Source organism: Lepidochelys olivacea (genome assembly GCF_965140295.1).
Source record: "Lepidochelys olivacea isolate rLepOli2 genome assembly, chromosome: 7".
Lineage (NCBI taxonomy): Eukaryota > Metazoa > Chordata > Testudines > Cheloniidae > Lepidochelys > Lepidochelys olivacea.
In genome coordinates this window covers 67,284,177-67,305,057 of record NC_140417.1, presented here as the reverse complement: position 1 = coordinate 67,305,057, position 20,881 = coordinate 67,284,177, and the positions used below count along the sequence as shown (strand labels likewise).

The 20,881-nt window shown below is 39.2% G+C and overlaps 1 protein-coding gene across 2 annotated transcripts in view; it reads left to right on the top strand.

Moving 5' to 3' along the window:
* ZCCHC24 (zinc finger CCHC-type containing 24) overlaps nt 1-13,369 on the top strand; it is a 156,830-nt gene extending 143,461 nt beyond the window's left edge. For both annotated transcript variants that reach the window (XM_084633108.1, XM_084633109.1), the window contains one exon: nt 6,107-13,369. In XM_084633108.1, the coding sequence (XP_084489234.1) occupies nt 6,107-6,220 (114 nt within the window). In that variant the 3' untranslated portion in view covers nt 6,221-13,369. The remainder of the gene's footprint in view (nt 1-6,106) is intronic.
* Nucleotides 13,370-20,881: the final 7,512 nt, after the last annotated feature.

The window sequence follows — 20,881 nt, the reverse complement described above, 5'->3', positions numbered from 1 at the left end:
AATGGGGATTAGTGGATTTAACCTCCATGAATTTATCCAGTTCTCTTCTAAACCCTGTTATAGTCCTAGCCTTCACGACCTCCTCAGGCAAGGAGTTCCACAGGTTGATTGTGTGCTGAGAGAAGAAGAACTTCCTTTTATTTGTTTTAAACCTGCTGTCCATTAATTTCATTACTTGTACCATTAAAAATGTGTCACCCTAATGGGAATGCATAATTAAACACAGGAGAACATTTTTTATCTGTTAGTAGAAATGCAGAATTATGTCAGCTATATACAAACTGCTGTACTTAAACTTCTAATACGATTGATCATTCTTATTTCCTTTTGGTTTAGCACAACACTTCATAATTTCATTCTCAGGGCTAAATTCATTACTGCATAACAAGACTGATGGAGATGTACCACGTGGGCAAAATGTAGACTGACACCACAGACACAGTGTGTATACTCTGCATAAGTTTATTAATTGCATTTAAAGTTCACATAGGAACTGCTGTCTTTGAACAGGCCAATGATCTGACAATGGCTAATGCTGGATCCCTCAGAGAAAAGCAAGAACAAAACCTATAATTAATTATATACTTGTAATACCAGTGTCATGAGGGAAATTTCTGACCACTTGAGGATTGCAAACGCTTGTAACTGTTATCCTATCTGGTGTAATTTTAGAGTCTATTTTAATTCATACATGTCTAATCCTTTATTTAAACCACGCTAATCTATTTACCTCATTAAGACCTTGAAACAATCCCATGAGTTAATTACATGCTGTTTGTTCACTTGCATTTGAATTTCATTAAATTCCCCTTTATTATGAGCCAGGGTCTGGCTGGCCTTCTCTCTCTGTGCTCTTATTATTTCATAGCTCTCCTCCGCATATCAGCTTGTTCTCCCTTCCAAACAAGGTAATTTTAGGCTTAAAAATTACCTAAGAACAGGGCAGGTCATTCCAGTCCAACTTGTACAAACCTGTGGTACCTGGGCACTCTCACAAATCTTGGGAGACAGGCCAGTCCTTGCCTACAGACAGCCCCGCAACCTGAAGCAAATACTCACCAACAACCACATACCACACAACAGAACCACTAACCCAGGAACTTATCCTTGCAACAAAGTCCGTTGCCAATTGTGCCCACATATCTATTCAGGGGACACCATCACAGGGCCGAATAACATCAGCCACACTATCAGAGGCTCGTTCACCTGCACATCCACCAATGTGATATATGCCATCATGTGCCAGCAATGCCCCTCTGCCATTTACATTGGTCAAACTGGACAGTCTCTACGTAAAAGAATAAATGGACACAAATCAGATGTCAAGAATTGTAACATTCATAAACCAGTCGGAGAACACTTCAATCTTTCTGGTCACGCAATCACAGACATGAAGGTCGCTATCTTAAAACAAAAAAACTTCAAATCCAGACTCCAGCGAGAAACTGCTGAATTGGAATTCATTTACAAATTGGATACTATCAATTTAGGCTTAAATAGAGACTGGGAGTGGCTAAGTCATTATGCAAGGTAGCCTATTTCCCCTTGTTTTTTCCTACCCCCCCCCCTCCAGATGTTCTGGTTTAACTTGGATTTAAACTTGGAGAGTGGTCAGTTTGGATGAGCTATTACCAGCAGGAGAGTGAGTTTGTGTGTGTGGTTTTTGGGAGGGGGTGAGAGAACCTGGATTTGTGCAGGAAATGGCCCAACTTGATTATCATGCACATTGTGTAAAGAGTTGTCACTTTGGATGGGCTATCACCAGCAGGAGAGTGAATTTGTGTGGGGGGGTGGAGGGTGAGAAAACCTGGATTTGTGCTGGAAATGGCCCAACCTGATGATCACTTTAGATAAGCTATTACCAGCAGGACAGTGGGGTGGGAGGAGGTATTGTTTCATATTCTCTGTGTGTATATAAAGTCTGCTGCAGTTTCCACGGTATGCATCCGATGAAGTGAGCTGTAGCTCACGAAAGCTCATGCTCAAATAAATTGGTTAGTCTCTAAGGTGCCACAAGTACTCCTTCTCTTTTTGCTTATTTTTCTAACAACTCATAAGGTTTCATTTGGGGTTTTTTGGGGGTTTTTGTTTTGTTAATTATTTATTTAGCGGGGTGGGGATTATAATCAGAAAAATGCTGAATGTGGGTTAGCAAAAGGCTTCAATTAAAAGTTAATTTGGGAAGCAGGCCTTGCTGTTTAACTATAGAATCATTTCATCTTTATTCCATGCAGGCAACAGGATAGTCACTGCAGCCAAATGCCTTCTCAGTAGAGATAGTAAGAATTTTCTTTCCCGCTCCCCCATTCCACACACACAAAGAAAACTTTATGTGAAAAACCAGATATTTTTCAATTTTTATCACTTACAAAAATGGGTTTTCACTGAAAAAACAAAACACACAAAACCCATTTTGTTTCCGTTTAAAACAGTTTCCGTTTTTCAATAAAAACTTGGAAAATTTCAGTGAAAAATGGATATTTTTTCCATGAAACCATTCATAAACTGAAAAGCGATTTTCCCAATGAAAATTTGTTGACAGTTGTTTTTTTGTTTTGTTTTACCATCTCTACTTCTCAGTCTCTTATTTTTCCAGCAACCAGCCCCTGTGACCAAAGAAACATAAGTGCGATTCTCTGATGGGCCTCTCAGAGGTGTGTCACAGAGCTTGCAGCCCAGGGAAGAGGGCTGTGGTGTCTTTAAGCCACCTTTGTGCCCTCCAGATTTTGGGGTGTTGAAGAGGCTCTTGACATAATTTAGGCCTGATCTACACCTGAAACCTAGGTCGACCTAGCAACATCACTCAGGGCTGTAAAAAATGTCATGCCGTGTGCAACGTAGTTAGGTCGAGCTAACCGCACTGTAGATGCACCTAGATCGATGGAAGAATTCTTCCACTGACCTAGGTACTATCTCTCAAGCGGGTGGATTTACTCCAATGACAGAAAACCTCCTTCCATTGCTGTAATGTTTATATTACAGCACTATGACAGTATCGCTGTAGCACTTGTACTGTAGACATACCCTTAGATAGCCCTGTGGGCCTGTCTGTGGTACAGCAGCTAGCTCAGAGTCTCTGCAGCCTGCCCTCAATACTTCCCTCCTGCCATCAACCTCTTGTCCCCGCGGTACACCTCCCAGAACCTCAGGAGGCAGCCATATAGCTATCCTGCACCATGCCTGTGCTAAGGGAATTCTGCTACAGCTGGACACGGGGCTTTTAGGGCCTCTTTACACCACTCTGGGCCTTTCACATGGTGTAAGAAGGGTGAAGCAGGAATGCTGCTCTCATCCTATAGCTCTCCACGTTGTTTTTTTATTATGAAATATTTGTTTTATCATTACTAATGATAAAGGAATAATAGGAATGGGGCAGATTAATTTTTACAGCAAATAACTTAGCTACACGCCAAAGCCAAGCCCTTCAGTGCATTTAAATATTGAAGCAACACTTCTTTTTTTTTGATGCAACCTCTCGATACACAGTGTAGTTTCTGGAGATATAGCTCTCTAGCCTCATCAAAAAAGCAGCCCTAATACTGCTTTGTGCCTTCCAGCTGGCCCCAAGCAACCTGGTTTCCTGTGTTCATAACCCTTCTCTCCCCAGCCTGTATGTCGTAACGTGCTGGTAACAATAACATTTCTGAAATCTAAGTGGCTCCCAGGCCAAAAAAGCTGAGCTCAGTCATCACAGGGGGAACGCAAACCATGGAGAGGTATTGTTTCTGACAGCAGTCCAAGAAACTCTTGGCAGTCCGAGGCATTCCCAACGTCCTTTGCACTATTTCCAGGAAAAACGATTCCCGAGGCCTTGTGTTTAAAAAAAAAAAAAAAAAACCTGGCTTATTTCAATAAACATGATAACTGTTGTATTTTTCTCTTTAATCAGAGCACAGCTAGTATGTAGAAGCAATCAGAGCTGTGCCGAATGGCTGCTCTGTTTTAAGTGTATCATTTCAAAGCTTCCAGGAGCTTTCCTCTTGGAGCACAAATTAACTCTTGTAGTGCCTGAACCTCAACTTAGACTGTATTGCAGACGGGGGTCAAACTTCAGGGAAAACACATGTTATCCAACACATCTCCTTGGGTGACATAGGAAGGAAATATTTGCAGGGGTGGGTAGGGGGAGCATGGAGGGGGAGTTGACAGTTTTTCCCAATTGAAAACAGACCTTACATTGCTTATTCATCTTGGTAACTTGGTTGGTTATATATATAAACTATCCATTACTAGACTGGCAGAACTACTGCGTGGCCTAGTGGAATGAGCACGGGGCTGGAATCCCAGTTCCGGAGTTCTAATCCCAAATTCTAATGCTCTGTTTTTAAGGAACTCATTAATAGCTTGATCCAAAGCTCTTTGAAATCAGTGGGAATCTTTCACAGGCTTTGAATGCTGGGAACACTGTACTTGATCCAGCTAAGTACTGAAGTTTGTGATTAAGTTTAATCATGTGCTAGTCCCTTGAAGTAAACTGAACTATGCGCATTTACACCAGTTCAGAATCTGGCCCCAAGTGAACAAAGCATTGGGCCATGTACTGTAGAGAAAGGGATGAACAAACTATTGGCAATCTCCACAGAATTAATTCCATTTTGCTATTATTACTATCTGTGAAAGGCAATAAGTGAAAATGTTCATCTCAGGAGTCAGAAACAAGAATGAACACAGCAAGAAGTTGCAGGTATCCTTTCTTGGGCTAAGTAGAATATATTAGATTTTGGCTTATTTTATTCTTCTTTTAGAATGCAGTAAAATGTACCCCTTCAACTCTGGGTTGTTACTACCTGCTCTAAAAGTTTCAAATGGCCTTTTCGTTTTGATGCTCAGTATTTTAAGAGGGTTATCCTGGAATGAAGAGCAGACATTTAAATTCATAAACTCATAGACTTTAAACCAGAAGGGACCATTGTGATTATCTAGTTAATTGTTGTTAATTTAGAAATCTTGATAATTTAGAACATCGAATGCTCTTAACATTTTATCACTTCAGGCAAGACTGGAGCGAGGGTTTGGGAATGGGAAGTGAACAGGGTTAAATGTCTACTTTATATTTCTCCACTTCCCTCCCCAAGAACAATATTTTGAGATGATCAGCAAGAAGTTACTATTCCTCACACAGTGTAAAATCTTTGGCTTGTTTTCAGATTACACCCCATTCGCTGTCATTATCCACAGTACAGTTGAACACTCACAGCCGCCTTTATTGCAAATCATCGAGCAACCAGACTGCCTTTTAAGTGCACTCTTAGAAAGCCAGAGAAGTTATACATTTTCATGATTCCACTATAAAGTGCACATTGTATTGTTTCATCTTTATGTCTCTGTCACCTTTGTACCCATCACACCTTTCAAACAGGCAGTCTTGCTTTGATATACAGTATGGGTGATTTATTTTTTAAATTGATGTGAAAGCTTTTAGATGTCAGGGAAATTTAAAGTACAAGATCTAGTAAATCTGAGGAATTTTCACTCCCTGTTTTACTGATTCCCTCCTCTGTCCCCCCGCCATATCTTACCCAACTGCTATTACAAATACTTAACCACATAACTAGTTGAGCAGTTTTCTTCCCCCACTTTGCAGCTGCTGTGTTCGGGAAATTCCAGCTCTCCAAATATGGAAGTGTGTGTCAGGCAAACCTCTGTCACTTGTTTCATAACAGTACATTGGCAAGATGGCTTGTTGGTATTAGCACTAAATCCTAATAGTGTTAACCCCCCTGGCATGCCTGGGGCAATGGGATGCCTATGTTCTAAGTGCTAATGTCCTTTGGGATATAATCACTGGGGGCAAGTCAATAAATGGGGCTGTTTTATAGCATGAGGTTATAAATTAAGTCTTTTTTCCGCAGTACAGCTAGAATAAGGGTTTACAAGACCTTGTGTGAAAGGGAATGACATTCATGCTGTCGAGACAGTTCCCACCATTGCAGAGCCAGGTGGTTGGCAACATGTTTAGGCTTTTCAGGGAAAAATATAGCACCATTAGCTGCACTGGGAGAAAGCCTAGCAAAATAAGCTTAAAAGTTGGGTTTTGTAAGCCTAGACACAATCGATTGTCAGTGACATTTACTAGAGCATACTCTATTCCCTTTCTTCCCTGCAGAGACCCCTGGAAAAGCCGGATGGCCTGGATGTTTCAGATCAGAGCAAGGAGCATCCTCAGCATCTGTGTGAGAAGTGCAAAGTTTTGGGCTACTACTGCCGTCGTGTGCAATAAACCTTCAAGGGTGGCCTCTTCCGTCCCCATCATCCTGCGAGATCTTTTGGCAGCACGCGGTCAACAGCGACTCAGAATCCAAGACAAAAAAAAACCTAAAAAGATTGCCAATTTTGCCTATCTTTAAACTAATAATATGCCTTACCATTAATAGAATGTAACACTTTTCCTGTGTATGTGTATACGTGCAAGATATATTTATAGGACTATGGTGTGTTTTATATATCGATCTATCTATATATCTATCAAACAGTGTTACTGATAGTGTTCACAATGGAACCACTGCTGTGGTTTCTGTTGATTGTTTACACAGTTCCTATATCATGGCCAGGTGAAATGAAGAGAAGTGCTGTTTGTTAGGCAAGGTATAATGTTCACTGGGGAGTAAACATTATGAATGGCTTTTGCAGGACTTAGGTAACCTGCAAGGCCACTAATTGGGAGTGCTTGCTAACCCCATGAACATTATTCCTGCTGTACGACAAGACAAAGGAAGATTCAACAAGCCACAGCATTAAAGAAAGGAAACTATCATATTTTCCTTGCTTTGGAAGATTTGAAAGTTCCATGCTGCTGCTTTCTTGGACTTCCATTGCTTAATGTAACTTGGGTAGGGCGTAGGTGGACTCAGTGAGGGTAAAACCAAGTGTATAATTGTTTGAGGGAGTGGCTTTTTGGTATGGAAATGGAGAATAGCAACTGGACAGATTGTCAGTAAGGATTCCAGCATCTTTTGGGAGAGAATAGTGTTTTTGCTTTCTTTGGGCTGTGATTGACTGAAATCCTTCTCTTGTCATATAATTTCTTTTAAATGGGCCCTTTATGTGTATTTGCTATTCATTAGGCCACAAGCACACTAAATTTACTGTGAATAATGGGGAATGAGAATGATTAAATTTGTCCCCAAACCCTAATTGAGTGAGTAGCCAGACTTAATATTTATACTAGTTCGAAAGCCACTTTCTGGAAATATTTTTATGTCCTGTTTTCTACTGTGCAAATTTATTAATATAAAAGTATATACGTATGTAGCCACAGGGGTTGTATGGGGCATGAAGAACATAACCTACCCTCTTCTCTGTCTTTCTAAAACACCTATATAGGTTAGGAGAAATGTAGTAACTGTCTGTGGTTGTCCTATTTCAGGTAGAAGGAACTTTGTGCAGGAGGATCCTGTTACAAAGGAAAATATATTATCAGAGATTGGGGAATGTCATGAAATGAAAGTACCTCAAGACAGTATTCTGGTTTTGTATGTATTTTTAAGAGTACATTGGCAAAAGGACAGAATGAAAAAGACTTGTATGTGTCATCCACTTCTATAGAAAACTACAGGAGAGTGTTTTTTTAAAATCAACCATTTTTTATTTTCATGAAATTTTCTTTAAGAAATGGTTGTGTGTTATTGTTATGTAGTGATGTTTTAAATTGGAAACATTCATAGTAAGTTAAAGCTGTTTCAAAGTTAAATTTGATAGATACAATCCAGAGTTATCGCATACCAAGGTAGGATGAGGTGGTACCAGTACAACCAGTCAGAGTCTTGTAAAGCAGATTAAAAACTTGTAGTAAGCATTCCCACATGAAATGTGAAGATCTTCACAAAATTGATCCAGAGTGAAACTTTTGCCATTTCCATGCTTGTCTGTGAACAGGGCAAAATGTCGACAGGGCAAAAATGATTTGTTTAGAAACTTCACACAAAATTCAATCTTCACAATTTTGGGGAACCCAAAAATTCAAGTAGGAAGTAATGTGGTCTACTAGTTAGAGTAGTGTACTGGGAGACAGGACACATGGATTCTGTCCTGGGTTCTGCCAGTGGGCTGCTGTTTGACATTGGGCAACTGTCTGAACCTCTCCATGCCTCAGTTTTCCCATCTGCAAAATGGGGATAATAATACTTAACATACCTACCTCACAAGGGTGTTGTGAGGTTTATTTAATGTCTAAAGGCATTTTGACGTTGTTGGATGAAAACTGCTATATAATTACAAAATAATATTAAGTTAAACACTTTGAGACTAATTTTGCCCAGTTAGCAGTACCATATTTTAAAATAAAAATATGACTGAAATTTAACACTAATCACAGATTTTGACTGCCTCCATCAAGTGAGACAGTTAGCATCTTCAAGTGGGAATGCATTCTTAGCTGAAGACTGAAAAGTATACTTAGGGACAGATTTTCTAAACAAAGCTTCTTAATTTGCCCATAAAATAAGAACATTTCTGCATGCCAGTTTAGAGGTGGGTTTTTAAAACTTGGCATCAGTGTTAATTTTGACCCATTGTTTGGTGTGTCAGTAATTCAAAGGGAAAGACTGCAAGAAGGCCATACAATAAACGGGCTGTAATTTTTTCCCTTGAGCACTTAATGGTATATTAGCAGCAATTTCTTTGACACTTAATATCCAGCTAAAGGAAAAGCTAAGAAATAGCACCAAACAAAAGCTAAGAGAAAAGCCATTTTCTTCATAAAGCTAAGAATGTAGCAACCAACCTACCCCTCCATTTCAAAATAATTTCAAATTTGTGGCAACCAAGACGACATACTGTTGCTGAACATCAGCACTACAAAATATGTAGCTATATGTAGCTATAATTACATGCTGTAATTAAGCCACTGCAGGATCTTAACATAGACCAGTTGAAGGACATTATTAAACAAAATTGTTGTCTTTTTCACATTAGTACCATTTTAAATGTTATTTGTTCAGGTTCACTATTGCATTACGGTGCTTTTAGCTTATAGATTTCTAGGGAATGCTTTAAACCAAGGTTCCCAAATATACATCCCATGTGGCTTTAATACAACTACCATTTGCATATGCATAGAATAACCTTTTTTTTTTTAAACACATACTTGTTGGAGGTTAAATACTCATGTCATTATATTATCCTACATGTTAGAAATGTCAACATATTAACTGAAGACACAAATCAAATGCATTTGTGTCCTGGTCCAACTCCAGATGAAGTCAATGGAAAGACTCCCATTGACCTCTCTGGGCTTTGGAGTTTCCCCTCCCCACCCCACCCCATTTTAATTAGTGACTTGAACGCTCTTGAAAGGAAAGGATAAATATTGCTTGCTGGAACCAGGTAAGGACTATGCAAGCTTCCCTACACATCTCTATCAGTGAACCCCATCATGACCAATAGCATCCCCCTCTTATTGTAGTCTTCCGCCAGTGGTGATTAAGCAGTTACCACTTAAACTTGCACAATATACCCAAATGAGGTGTAGAATGAAACACACCAAATGTATTGACACTGGTGACCTAGTAAGTACATCTTTAATTAATACTTAGTAAGCACATTTGAAATAAACAAGGGGTGAATGGGATCCTCCTCTCCACTTATGCTGGAGAAGAGGGGCCCAGAAGCAGGCAGCAAAGGAGCTAAGACTGTGGGACAGCAGGAAGCAACACTCCCTGGGCCTGCTCCCCTCTCCCCAGAGTCCACAAAAACCACTCCAGATGATGGGGGCGCCACAGATATATAAGCCAGGAAGAGGGGGCAGAAAGGGAAGCAGCATGCTCTTCTCTGAGCCTGGTAGGGGTAGATTGTTGCTTCATGCAGAATTTATTCTTGCCATGCTTTCCATCTGTATCAATGAAGCAAGATATACGGTGCAGTCCATGGGGTGTGGAGGAAGAGTGAATAGCATGAAATGCCAGAGAGCTGGAGAAGTCAGCTCACAATGCTTATTGTCCCTACTTCCACAGGGATGAAATTTGGCTTCCCTTTGGGTTTTTTGGGCCATCCAGACTCACTGTGCATTATCAAAAACCCCATCCCCCAAGGGGTGGATCTGGGGAAAAGTCCACATGGCCAGAGTTTCAAGCGAACTCCTTCCCCCTCCTGACGGGATTATTAGGACTGGAATGTTGAGCTCTTGGTATTTATCCTTATTGGTAATATCCTATTTGTATATGGATTTATACATCAGTATTGGAACATATTTCACTGTTAATCTAAAGTAGTTCACAGTTGTTAGTCTTTAGTAAGGGCACAGTGTTTAGTAAAGGTTTAAATTTTCTGAATTTCAGATTTACGCATTTCTTTATAAAAAAATTAATTTTGACTAAGACAACATGATTTTTGCTTTTTTTTTTTTGATAAAAATTCATCCCATTTTTGACCAGCTGAAATTTTCCAGATTTGAAAATTTTCGTCAAAATTTCTGATTTTGACCCAGAAAATATGGGATTATTTTTTCCTCAAATTTTCATGACAAATTTCTACCATTTTTTCTTTGATCAGCTCTAGTTTTTTAACTCATCAACTGATATTCCCTGAATTGGTTTTAGCTGTTTTATTGAAAGTCAAAAGCAAGTCTTAGTGAAAACATTTGTAATTCAGTGCAAATTAATTCCATCTGAATTAATTAATTCTGCCTGAAGGAATACACACTAGTTGCTTCACTGAGTCTGCTGATAGCAGCACACATGAAATCAGGATTTGACCCTATGGATATGTTTGGGAAACTTAATTATAGACATTAGAATGTTATCTACCTGTGAACTGAACTGTGCACCATACCCTATTCCTTGTTTCTTCTGGAGACTTTTAGCATTCATTTTTTTCCATGTAAGCCATAATTTTTCCTTCCTTTAGTCAATCAGAACCTTCATGTATAACCTATCTTCGGGATCACTATTGCTCAGGAAGAAAAAAAAAGTTGACAGGGCTACATCAGTTTGCACCAGCTGAGGATACTTCCCCCACAATAATTTAAATCTTGGCCCCAGGTTACCCAATTTCTGCTGCTGCTTCCCCATAATACATTATGATGCCACCTGAGCAAAATCCAAGGCCTTGGTGTCTCAAAATTGCTTTTTAATTGCAAATAAATACACAAAAGGTAAATATTATTTCTGCAAATAAGTGTATTTTAAAGTTCCCCATTATATGGGACCTAGTCTGTAAACAATAATGTGAAGTTATGCATATCGGAGGAGACCATTTATAGAAGGATCCTCTATATTTTACCTTTTTGTACAACATGGAATTTAGACTAGACATGAATTGCAGACTCTTGAAGCTATAGCCATTATTCCAAAATGAAACTACTTAAACCAGTAGATAAAAACTAAGACCATTTGAAAGTATTAGAAATAAATAGATTAGTTCTCCATGGCTTGCAGTTAAATCGTGTGTGTGTCCAGTACATATTCCAAGTGCTCGTCAGTGAATAGCATGCAATAATTCATCAACATACAAGCATTGTTAAAATGAAGTCACTCAGCATGTTTCTCTCACTTGCTTCTGCCAACATAATTAGAAGTTTGATATTTTAGCCCCTCACAATGTTGTTTTTTAAGACATCACTCCACTCCTGATTGGATATCAGTGCATATCAGTTTTACATCTGCAAAAACCACTGCTGTCCATTTATATTGCTTAAGTGCTCAGAGGGCTGATAGAGATATTAGATGTATGGATGACAGTTTGCGTTTTTAGGATGAATTTCAAAGGGACAATCGTGTGCAGTTACTAGATGTAGTTGATTGATATTAATGTTTACCCCCCTGTATGAAGTATTTTACAGTTTTACTTGCAGATGTGTATTTATCTTGAGTTATACTTGACGGAGTTCATTTCAGTTTTTGTTTTGTTTTAATACTATGTGTGTATTTTGGAAACCTTTTTAGATGTTAAAATTTTTGAATGGTTACAAATATTTCTTGTAATACTGAATTATCTTATCTGGAAACTCTTTGCAGTAACTTTTTTGTATATATTTGAGGGCCTTTTAAAAAAAGAAAAATAGTATTGTTTGTTTGTTTTTTTAAAAAAGTGTTTTTACAACTTGGAAGCTTTCAAAAGGGCCTTGCTCTCAACTAGAATACTAACAGAGGTAAGAGTTTTCTTAAGTATTTTGCAAAACTAAGGGTATATCCTCAAGAAAATATTTATGGAAGTAATTTACATTTTTGTTTTTTTACAATGCTTTTGTTTGTATAAAGTATGCAACAGAACTACATTAAGAAGGAAATATTGTCTACATAGAATATTATATGAAAGTTGGTACATAATTCTGACAAAAAACCCTTGCAATTCTTTAAGCCATATTGTTTTTGTTTCCTTGGATGAAAATATCAGTATTAAGTAACCAATGTATTATTCAAGTGCATAGACTTCTATTAATGAGCTTATGCAGTTTATTTATATGTGTATTTTGGGAAGTATTGCCTCTTTAGGAAAAGCTATAACTAGATGTATTCGTGAGTAAGGATCAGATAATATTATACTATCACTTTATGTCTTGTGAGAGACACAGTAAATGCTGAAAGCACAGTAACTATTCAGCTTTCAGAAATTATGGAACACAGATATCCAATTTTTGTATTGTAGGGTTTTTGTTTTCATAACACGAGGGTGGGTGTGTGTGAAGGTTTGGTTGGGGGGGCATCATTTGACAAACTGACATTCATGGCAGTTTGCAGACAATAAACTGAGAGCTGCTACGCAATACTGGCTAAAGCAATATTGTCAATCAAAGGACATAATGGAAAAGGATCAAGGTAGATTGTTGTAGGGATTTGTGTCTATTTTAATTAGAATTCATAGTGTGATAGAATATGCATGTGCATGTATTTGAAGCATTTTTACACTTTACGTTTCATGTAGCTTGATTATGTAATGGATTTTGTTTTTAAACCATGCTTAAATGGAAGGTTTGCCTAATCCTGTACTGGACTTTTGTTTCCTTTAAAAGGTTATTTAGTACAGCAGTCACTACATTGTATAATAGTGCTAAAACTGTATCTTCTGAATTTCTGCAGCTTTAAAAATTAGCTTAATTATTATGACTTTTGTTTGTTTTTAACCAGCTGTACCCATGGACCTTGTCAATTTTAGTTGCCAATTTGTATGATTTTCTTTTCTGTAATTGTTAATAAACTTGTACAGCTTAAAAACAAAAACCTATGGACACAGGCCTCAGAGGGACCAGTCCTTCCTCAGCAACCAAGATGACAACTCACTCAACTAGTGACTGTGTTGCTGAAAAGACTGTAAAGCCTCTGTTGTGGATTGTCCATAAAATGGCATTCCGACATGTGCCTTATTAGCTGGATAGTATACAGCTTTCCTCTAGTATCATAGCATTTTAATGCTGTATTAAAATATTGCAACAACACAGTGAGAGAGTTGTGTGCTTTTGTTGAGAGTTGTTTGTTTCAGGGTTTTAACATAACTTGTGTTGGTTTCTTGGTAATAATGCACAGACCGTGTGCTGGCAGTCGTAGCGTGAGCTTGTCCCAACAACCCAGACCTTAGAATGAGCAGATCACCACGCCAGTTCTGTCCTTTAGCCCTCTGCTAGTTTGGTCACATTGCAATTTAGCGGGGTTTCTCTTGTGAGCAAGTCTTCTCTGTTGGGGACAGAGTTACGACACTGCATCCAGTACTCGCGGTTGTATCGCCAATGTCACAGTCTCTAGTGCTTTTCTTAAAGCCCTCTAGGGTGACCAGATAGCAAGTGTGAAAAATTGGGATGGGGTGGGGGAGTAATAGGTTCCTATATAAGAAAAAGCCCCCAAAATCAGGACTGTCCCTATAAAATCGGGATATCTGGTCATCCTAAATCCCTCGGAATCATATTCGTACCCGAGAATCTTCACATTCTTTAAAAAACAGAAAGGGTACGTTTCTAGCCCTCAAGGTTGTAGAGAAAAGCTCGAAAATGTGAACCCTAAAACCTCCAATGCCAGAAGGCAAATTAAAAAAACAAAAACATTATTTTAAAAAGTCTTACGACTGTTAAGTCAATCTCGTGATTGGGTGGGGGACAAACTAATGATTTGTAAATATGTAGGGTTCCAACGCTGAGAGCCATTCAATTCACTGCTCATAAATAAGGCTACGATTTGGTCATGGAGGTCACGGAAGTCAGGGAATCCATAACTTCTGCAGACCTCTGTGACTTCAGCCCGCAGCCACTAGGAGCTGCAGAGTACTCCACCTCCCGTGGTGGCTGGGAGCTGCGGGGTACCCCTGTCACCACCGGCGAGGGGGAATCCCCCAGCAGCCCCCCAGCTGCCACTGCAGGTGGTGAGGGAGAATCGCCTGGCAGCTCCCCAGTACCCGCAAGCGGGTGTCCCTCCCAGCCACAGCAGGGCAGGGTGCTGGACCCTCCTCCCTCCCCGTTTTGTCATGAACGTTTTTAGTAAAAGTCAGGGACAGGTCACGGCTTCTGTGAATTTTTGTTAATTGCCCATGACATGGTCATGACTTTTACTAAAAGTGTCCATGACAAAATCGTAGCCTTACTCATAAAGCCACAAGCCATCCTTGCAACCTCAGCCAAAGTTGATTTCTCTATTAGAGTGATTTTCAACCTTTTTTCATTTGTGGACTCTTAAAAAATTTCAAACAGAGGTGCAGACCCCTTTGGAAATCAGACAGTCTGCGGACTGCCAGGGGTCCATAGACCACAGATTGAAAACCCCTGCTCTATTAAGCCTGTCAGAGATACCTTAGAGGTATGAAGTGTTAAAAATATAAATGGATCATTAAAATTAATTCTGTTAATTAAATATGCTGCTTCTAAAATAAAACCTTCCCTTTATTTTTAATTCCAATTCATATTATTTGAAAAACATGTAACACCTTATAGATGCATATACTTGCCCTAAGAAACATGGTGCAGGTTTGATATCCACAGTATTATCATTAGGAGATGCAATGTATACTGTAAGTGTAGCTTGATCTCCATGGAAAGGCATGTGCAGCTATCCTCATTCAGTGACTTTGAACTCCTCAAACTTTAAATTGTAAGGAGTTTTTGACTGGTTAAGTAATTTCTACCATCATTTGGAAAACCAAGTGGCTTCTTCATTTTAAATGAAAGTTATAAAATAGTGCTGCTACCCCACAAAAGTGACTACAAAGTTGCCTGCTAATCTATAATCCCAAGGAGAGTTTTGCCCTTTGATAGAAAACTTACTCCTCGTACTCATAATGTACTACACGACAAAAACTCAGAGCTGAAATAAACTGCATAGTAACCCAGCCCTCGATTTATACTCAGGAATTATGCAGAATCCTGCACCTTAAATGGCCAACATGCCCTTTAAACCAAAAAGCAGAAGATAAACTACGTAGAGTAGACAAACCATGCTGTTATATACTTCCCTCTTACAATGCTTCATTATAGAAATGGCTTCCTATGTTTAGTACACCAAACACTAATACAAACAATATTTACCGTTGCGTTAACAAAATGAACACCAGACTACATTTTCCAGAAGACTGCAGGATTGAGGTCACACGTCAAAGTAACCCACCCCCAAAGTAGTACCTCTGTAGCCCAAACAAACAGGTAAGTAATAGGCTCTTCATATTAATTGTCCATACTTTAGATAAGCAGCACAAATATATCAGAAAGAGAGAAGAAATGTTTAAACAACATTGAAGTCTTACAATATTTGTTGTTACCGAAGCTCTTTGATTTTTAAATTCAGTTTTAGTACGCAGAGGTCAAAAGCTCAAAAACACCCTTTCAAAACACAGTGAGATCACATTTTAATAAGTTTTTTTCACTATTACTGTGGTTTATTCTATTCACTATGGGGTTAAGTATAAACTATATGATGTATGCCTAAATCTGCTGTCCAGCAAGAGAAATGCATATTCACGCTTGTGCATCCCTGTGCATAGCAAACACATACAAGCCATCTAAGATTATTACTACCTCCAGTATTGCATTGTACATCCAGTAAATCAGCAAGTAAAAAGTCTCCCTTTTATCTCTATCCCCAGATATAGGGAAGGCAAAGCAAAGGGTAGAGAGGAAAATGAACCACCAGATCCCAGAATGTTGGTAATGCTTAGAGTATGTTGTGTTGATTCATAGCAGCAACTCATAAAAAGTATCACATAAAGAACATATAAATATAACAAACGAGTAACTTGCAATACACGTCCAATTCCATTGTTTGCTAGCATACAGTTCTGGGTGAATATAATCAGATATCTTTTGGCCCAACACATTGATAATCTCAGGGATCAGATTCACAATTGACCCCATAGTGTTTAGCGTCTTGAAAATTAACACAATTATCTTCACTTATTATCTTTGCCTCAAACCCATCCTCAACAAAGGTTTTGATCCTTGGCACAGCCTTCTTAGAAAGAACAGACCCTAAAAACCATAATTAAAACAAAATTCCCCTTCAAAACATCATAAAATCTAAAAGGCTGTTGGTGGTGATGTAATGCAATGGGAAAACCTACCTCAATCAGTACTGTTTAGATCTTTCTTTAATGAGCTGAAATGCAAGTCTCAGCAATCAGATTAATGGATGTCAGAACCTCCCTGAGTTACACGCCAGGTCCATTGCTTCTCTGCAAGAAACAAAAAATGATTGACCACCTTAACTGTTTAAGCACAATCCAGAAATATAACAAACCCAAACTGGCAGATGAGCAGACCATGGGAACAGCCATGACCTTGGCCATTCTCTGTAGACACTCTGTGACCCATGCTGGGAAACAATGCAGTAATCATGGACTTAAAACGATTGAGATTGCCTACCCGTCAAACATGGCCCTACTTTGGAAAACTTAGATTTATTTGGCTTCCGCTCTCCTTAGACTAAACCTTCATAGTTTCATCCAGATTTTGTTAAAGCATCATGACTTCTTTAAGAATGGGTGAGCTGAAATGGCTTTTAAAAAGCCCAACCCAATAATCAAAGAAAACCAGAGCCAAGCCTTTTTAGAGGTTTCCAAAAGTTTGGCTTGCACCATTCGCCAACTATTTTTCATTTTTCCTCTGCCCTTTCTGATTCCAGCTGAGATGAAAAACAAAAAAGCTGATATACCACAAGGAACTGTTCCTTAGTGTTATTTCTGGCCTGACCTAAAGTGGAAGGTACCTGCAGTCCAATATTAGCCAGTTTTCATAGGTTTCCAGTCCAGTTTTGCAAACTTAATGGGCAAAATCCAGATGTAACATAAGCAAGTGCAACTCAGATGACTTCAGTAGAGTTGGACATAACTTACACTGTGTCTGAATTTGGCCTACTGCCGTTGGGAAATATGTGAGTACACTTCTGAACTTTGGCATAGTACTGTAGTTTGAATCAAAGCCTTGAAATAAATTGGTTTATTGGTGTCAGACCAAATGGCTGAGCTGGCTTCTTGTAAAGTACAAATAAAACGTGCTGTATCAAAGTAGGGAAAATTGCATATATTTGTCCTTCCCACCTTGGGGAAAAAGCTTCCAAAACACCACAAGCCTAGATAATCAATACCAGCACAAAGACCCTGGCTTAGCAGTCAGAACTAGATACATACCACTGTGAGCTTTCTATCTTTCTTAACATTCCCCTACTGCTAACTTATTGCATCTGACTCTTCCAGGCACTGGAAGCCATCATCTGCATTAACTTGTCCACAGGTGTGTATGTTTAATTTGCATATTTGTCCTTTGGTGCTTTTCTTAGAAGGATAGAAAATACTGCAGTAAGAACAAAGACAACTACTATTTTTCACACTTCATTTATATCCCACTTATTCACATATACAAAACAAAAAAACCCAGAACAGCAAACCTGACTGCTTAAGAGAAAAGTGAGGTGAGACAGATCACTCTGTTGTAATTAGGAAATATTGCTCAGAAGCTTTCATTTTCACAATAATTAAAAGCAACACAGAACAGTCTTGGTCAGCTATAGAATTTTCATCACAGGAAATATGCAAAAGTAAGATTTTTTTTAAAAAGAAGTTTTAGTGTAAATACTTTTTAAAATGAACAGAATCAAACTGCATCTAAACTCTCTTGTGCATTTCCCCCCATAAGTACAAAATTGGGTAGTTAATGTTTTCCACATTTATTGGGTCTGAGGTCTGCATGTGCTTTGTTTAACTTATGCCTTTTTGCACAGGTTTAACTACGTAGTTAGCCAACATAATTAAATCAGTGCAACAAATGCAAAGGCAGTTTCACCACCAGAAAAGTGTCATATACCCTTTTCTTTCAATATAGCTCCATGCACACTAGGGAATTGCACCACTTTAATTAAGCCCATTTTTCCTACAGAGTTAATTAAATCCTTGCAAAAACTGTCATGCTCTTAGACTCGCAACAGCCTTACAGATGAGGAAACCGAGGCACAGATTTAGGGGACGCACAGGATCCATCTACACTGCAATAAAAAAACCAATGGCACCAAGTCTCAGAGGCCCGGTCAGCTGACTCAGGCTCACAGGGCTTGAGCTGTGAGATTAAAAATTGCAGTGTCGATGTTTGGACTCGGGCTAGGGCCTAGGCTCTGAGACCCAACCCCCTCACCAGGATCCAGAGCCCGGACTCCAGCCCAAGGCCCAATTTACACTACAATTTTTTGCCCCGCAGCGCAAGCCCAAGTCAGCCTGGGCCCGCCTCAGGTCTTTCATTGCAGTGTAGACATACTCTCAGGTGCTTAACTCTCATTAATTTTCAATGGGAATTAGGCATTCCACTGTCATTTGAAACTAAAAGTGTCCCCCATAAAACGGACTTGCCCAAGGTCACACAATAAAGGTGTCTAGTTAGAGTCTGTGGTGTGATTTTAACTCAAGTTATTAAATGCTCATTTAGATACTTTACAAACATTTGTGTATTGCAACAAACTTCTGTGCAGTGTCCAGATTAGTATTTAAAAAAGTGTTAAATTGAGTCAGTGAGCAAATAACTAATTAAAATAGCACTGTAAACTGTAGTCTAGAAAAAAATGTTGCACCAGTTTAACTAAAGTCAGAGTTTAAAAATCAGTGCAAGACCTTGTGCAGACATTCTTATTTGAAAAATGAATCAGTTTAAGCTTAATCAATACAAACCACGTTTATATTGATTGAAGAGTGTCCACACTGCCTTTTGCTCTGGTTTAACTCAACGCTCCTTCTCAGGCATGGGAAGGATGAATAATCAGACTGGCTGGGGAAAAGACAAGCTAGCCTTTAAGGTTCTGCTACAGGGAAGGTGAGTGTCTTCTTTTGACCACCCAGCCCTTTCCTGTGCCTCTTTGCACATGGGGGTTGGGTGAAGACAGGATGAGTGGCAGGGAGCTCCACCTCTTCTAGCCATCCAATTGCGAATTCAAACAGGGTTTGGGAGCTGACTGGCTCCACTAAACCCCCTTTCCTGGGTGTTTAAGCATTGCTGGGCACACGACAGCAGAAAACTGCCTTACCCTATAGGGGTCAGCGTAGGGTTTCCAGGGTCACCTTTTGTAGTCAGGAAGGAATTTTGCCCTCTCGGGAAAGTGTCAGGTGGAGTTTTATGCCTTCCTCACTGCATGCGGGAGACCTGGGAGGTGGGGTTAAGAAGGAAGAGATGTTACATCTTAAAAAATAAGAGGAAGCATGTGCAAATCTCAAATATTGTCACAGCTGGCATCCTGTGTAAGAGGCTTCAAAGGGCCCGTTCCTGAGGTAAACCTGTGCACAAGGAGGCGCTCTTAAAGTTCCCTCAGACAGAATTCCCCTCATCTGTACTTTCATTCCCCTTCATTGGCCAGGAGGCTCATTAGTGGAGTACTAGGAGGGTTGGGTTAAGTGAGCCAACCCTCCTTCCTTGGTCGTATGGCTTGAGGCCTTTCAGTCCTGCTCTGGACCTGATTAATGCCAAGTTGTTAGAGGGAGGGGGTTAGACCCCTCCCTTTCAAGGTTAAAGTTTAATAAAGTTGTGGTCTGCCACTTTAAATTCACTCACATGAGTGCCAGCAATCTCCTGATGAACTGATCTTAAATCACACCTTTAGTTAAGCGGGTGGTGGAACTGTGGGTGTAAACAAGTCTTTAATCTGCAGTAGAGGCGGTAATGGGATCTGTCTCTCCCAGTCCTATGCCTCTTTTGTATAGGCAAAAATGTACAGTAAACATGAAAAAACATACATGCCTGATACTGCAAAGGCTGGATTAAGAAACCATTTAAAATGCAGCCTCTTCCTCTTCACAAAACTCTGTTCATTGCACTCCTATGAAAGGAAGTGTCAGCCTGAGCCAGATAGAAGCGTTCAGACACAAGGAGTTACATCTGGAGGCTTTTGTAAAATAAACTTAGCCATGAGAAGAACTTGAACTTTTTATCCCCTACCACTTTCCTTCCTACATTCAGAGTCTGTATGCTTTCTCCTTAGAATTTAGCACAATTGCAGGAGAAGTAGACATTCAAATCAAGATTTATAAACGGTGAAGTTCAGTCTGGTATGTGTGGTTTTGTCCCCTCAAGGACTATACATGTGAAATACAATTTAAAGATTTTAAAATAACAATTTAATGTGTTCCATAAACTCAGTCTTCCTCTTTTACACCTTACCAGAAAAACCTGGTAGTCTTTAAACAGCTTTCTAAATATTGCAAAGCTTGTGAAACAGGAGAAATTTGTCAGCTGAGATCATTCTGTAAGCAGAGAGAATACAGCTGGTATCATTTTAACTTTACAACAATGGGTATAAAAATGCAATTTATCCTATGGAAGGTATTTTTGTTTTCTTAGGAGGTAAAGCTCTCCTCCCCATGGTGATATTCCTTAAAATTATTAGCAATTCCTTTCAGGAAAATGTAATGGTCAAAAAAATAAATAATCTGGTATTAATTCCTTCAGTTCCTCCCTCCCCCAAGCGAGGTTTCCCTGTAGCTAAAGTTTTAAGTGAACATCTGG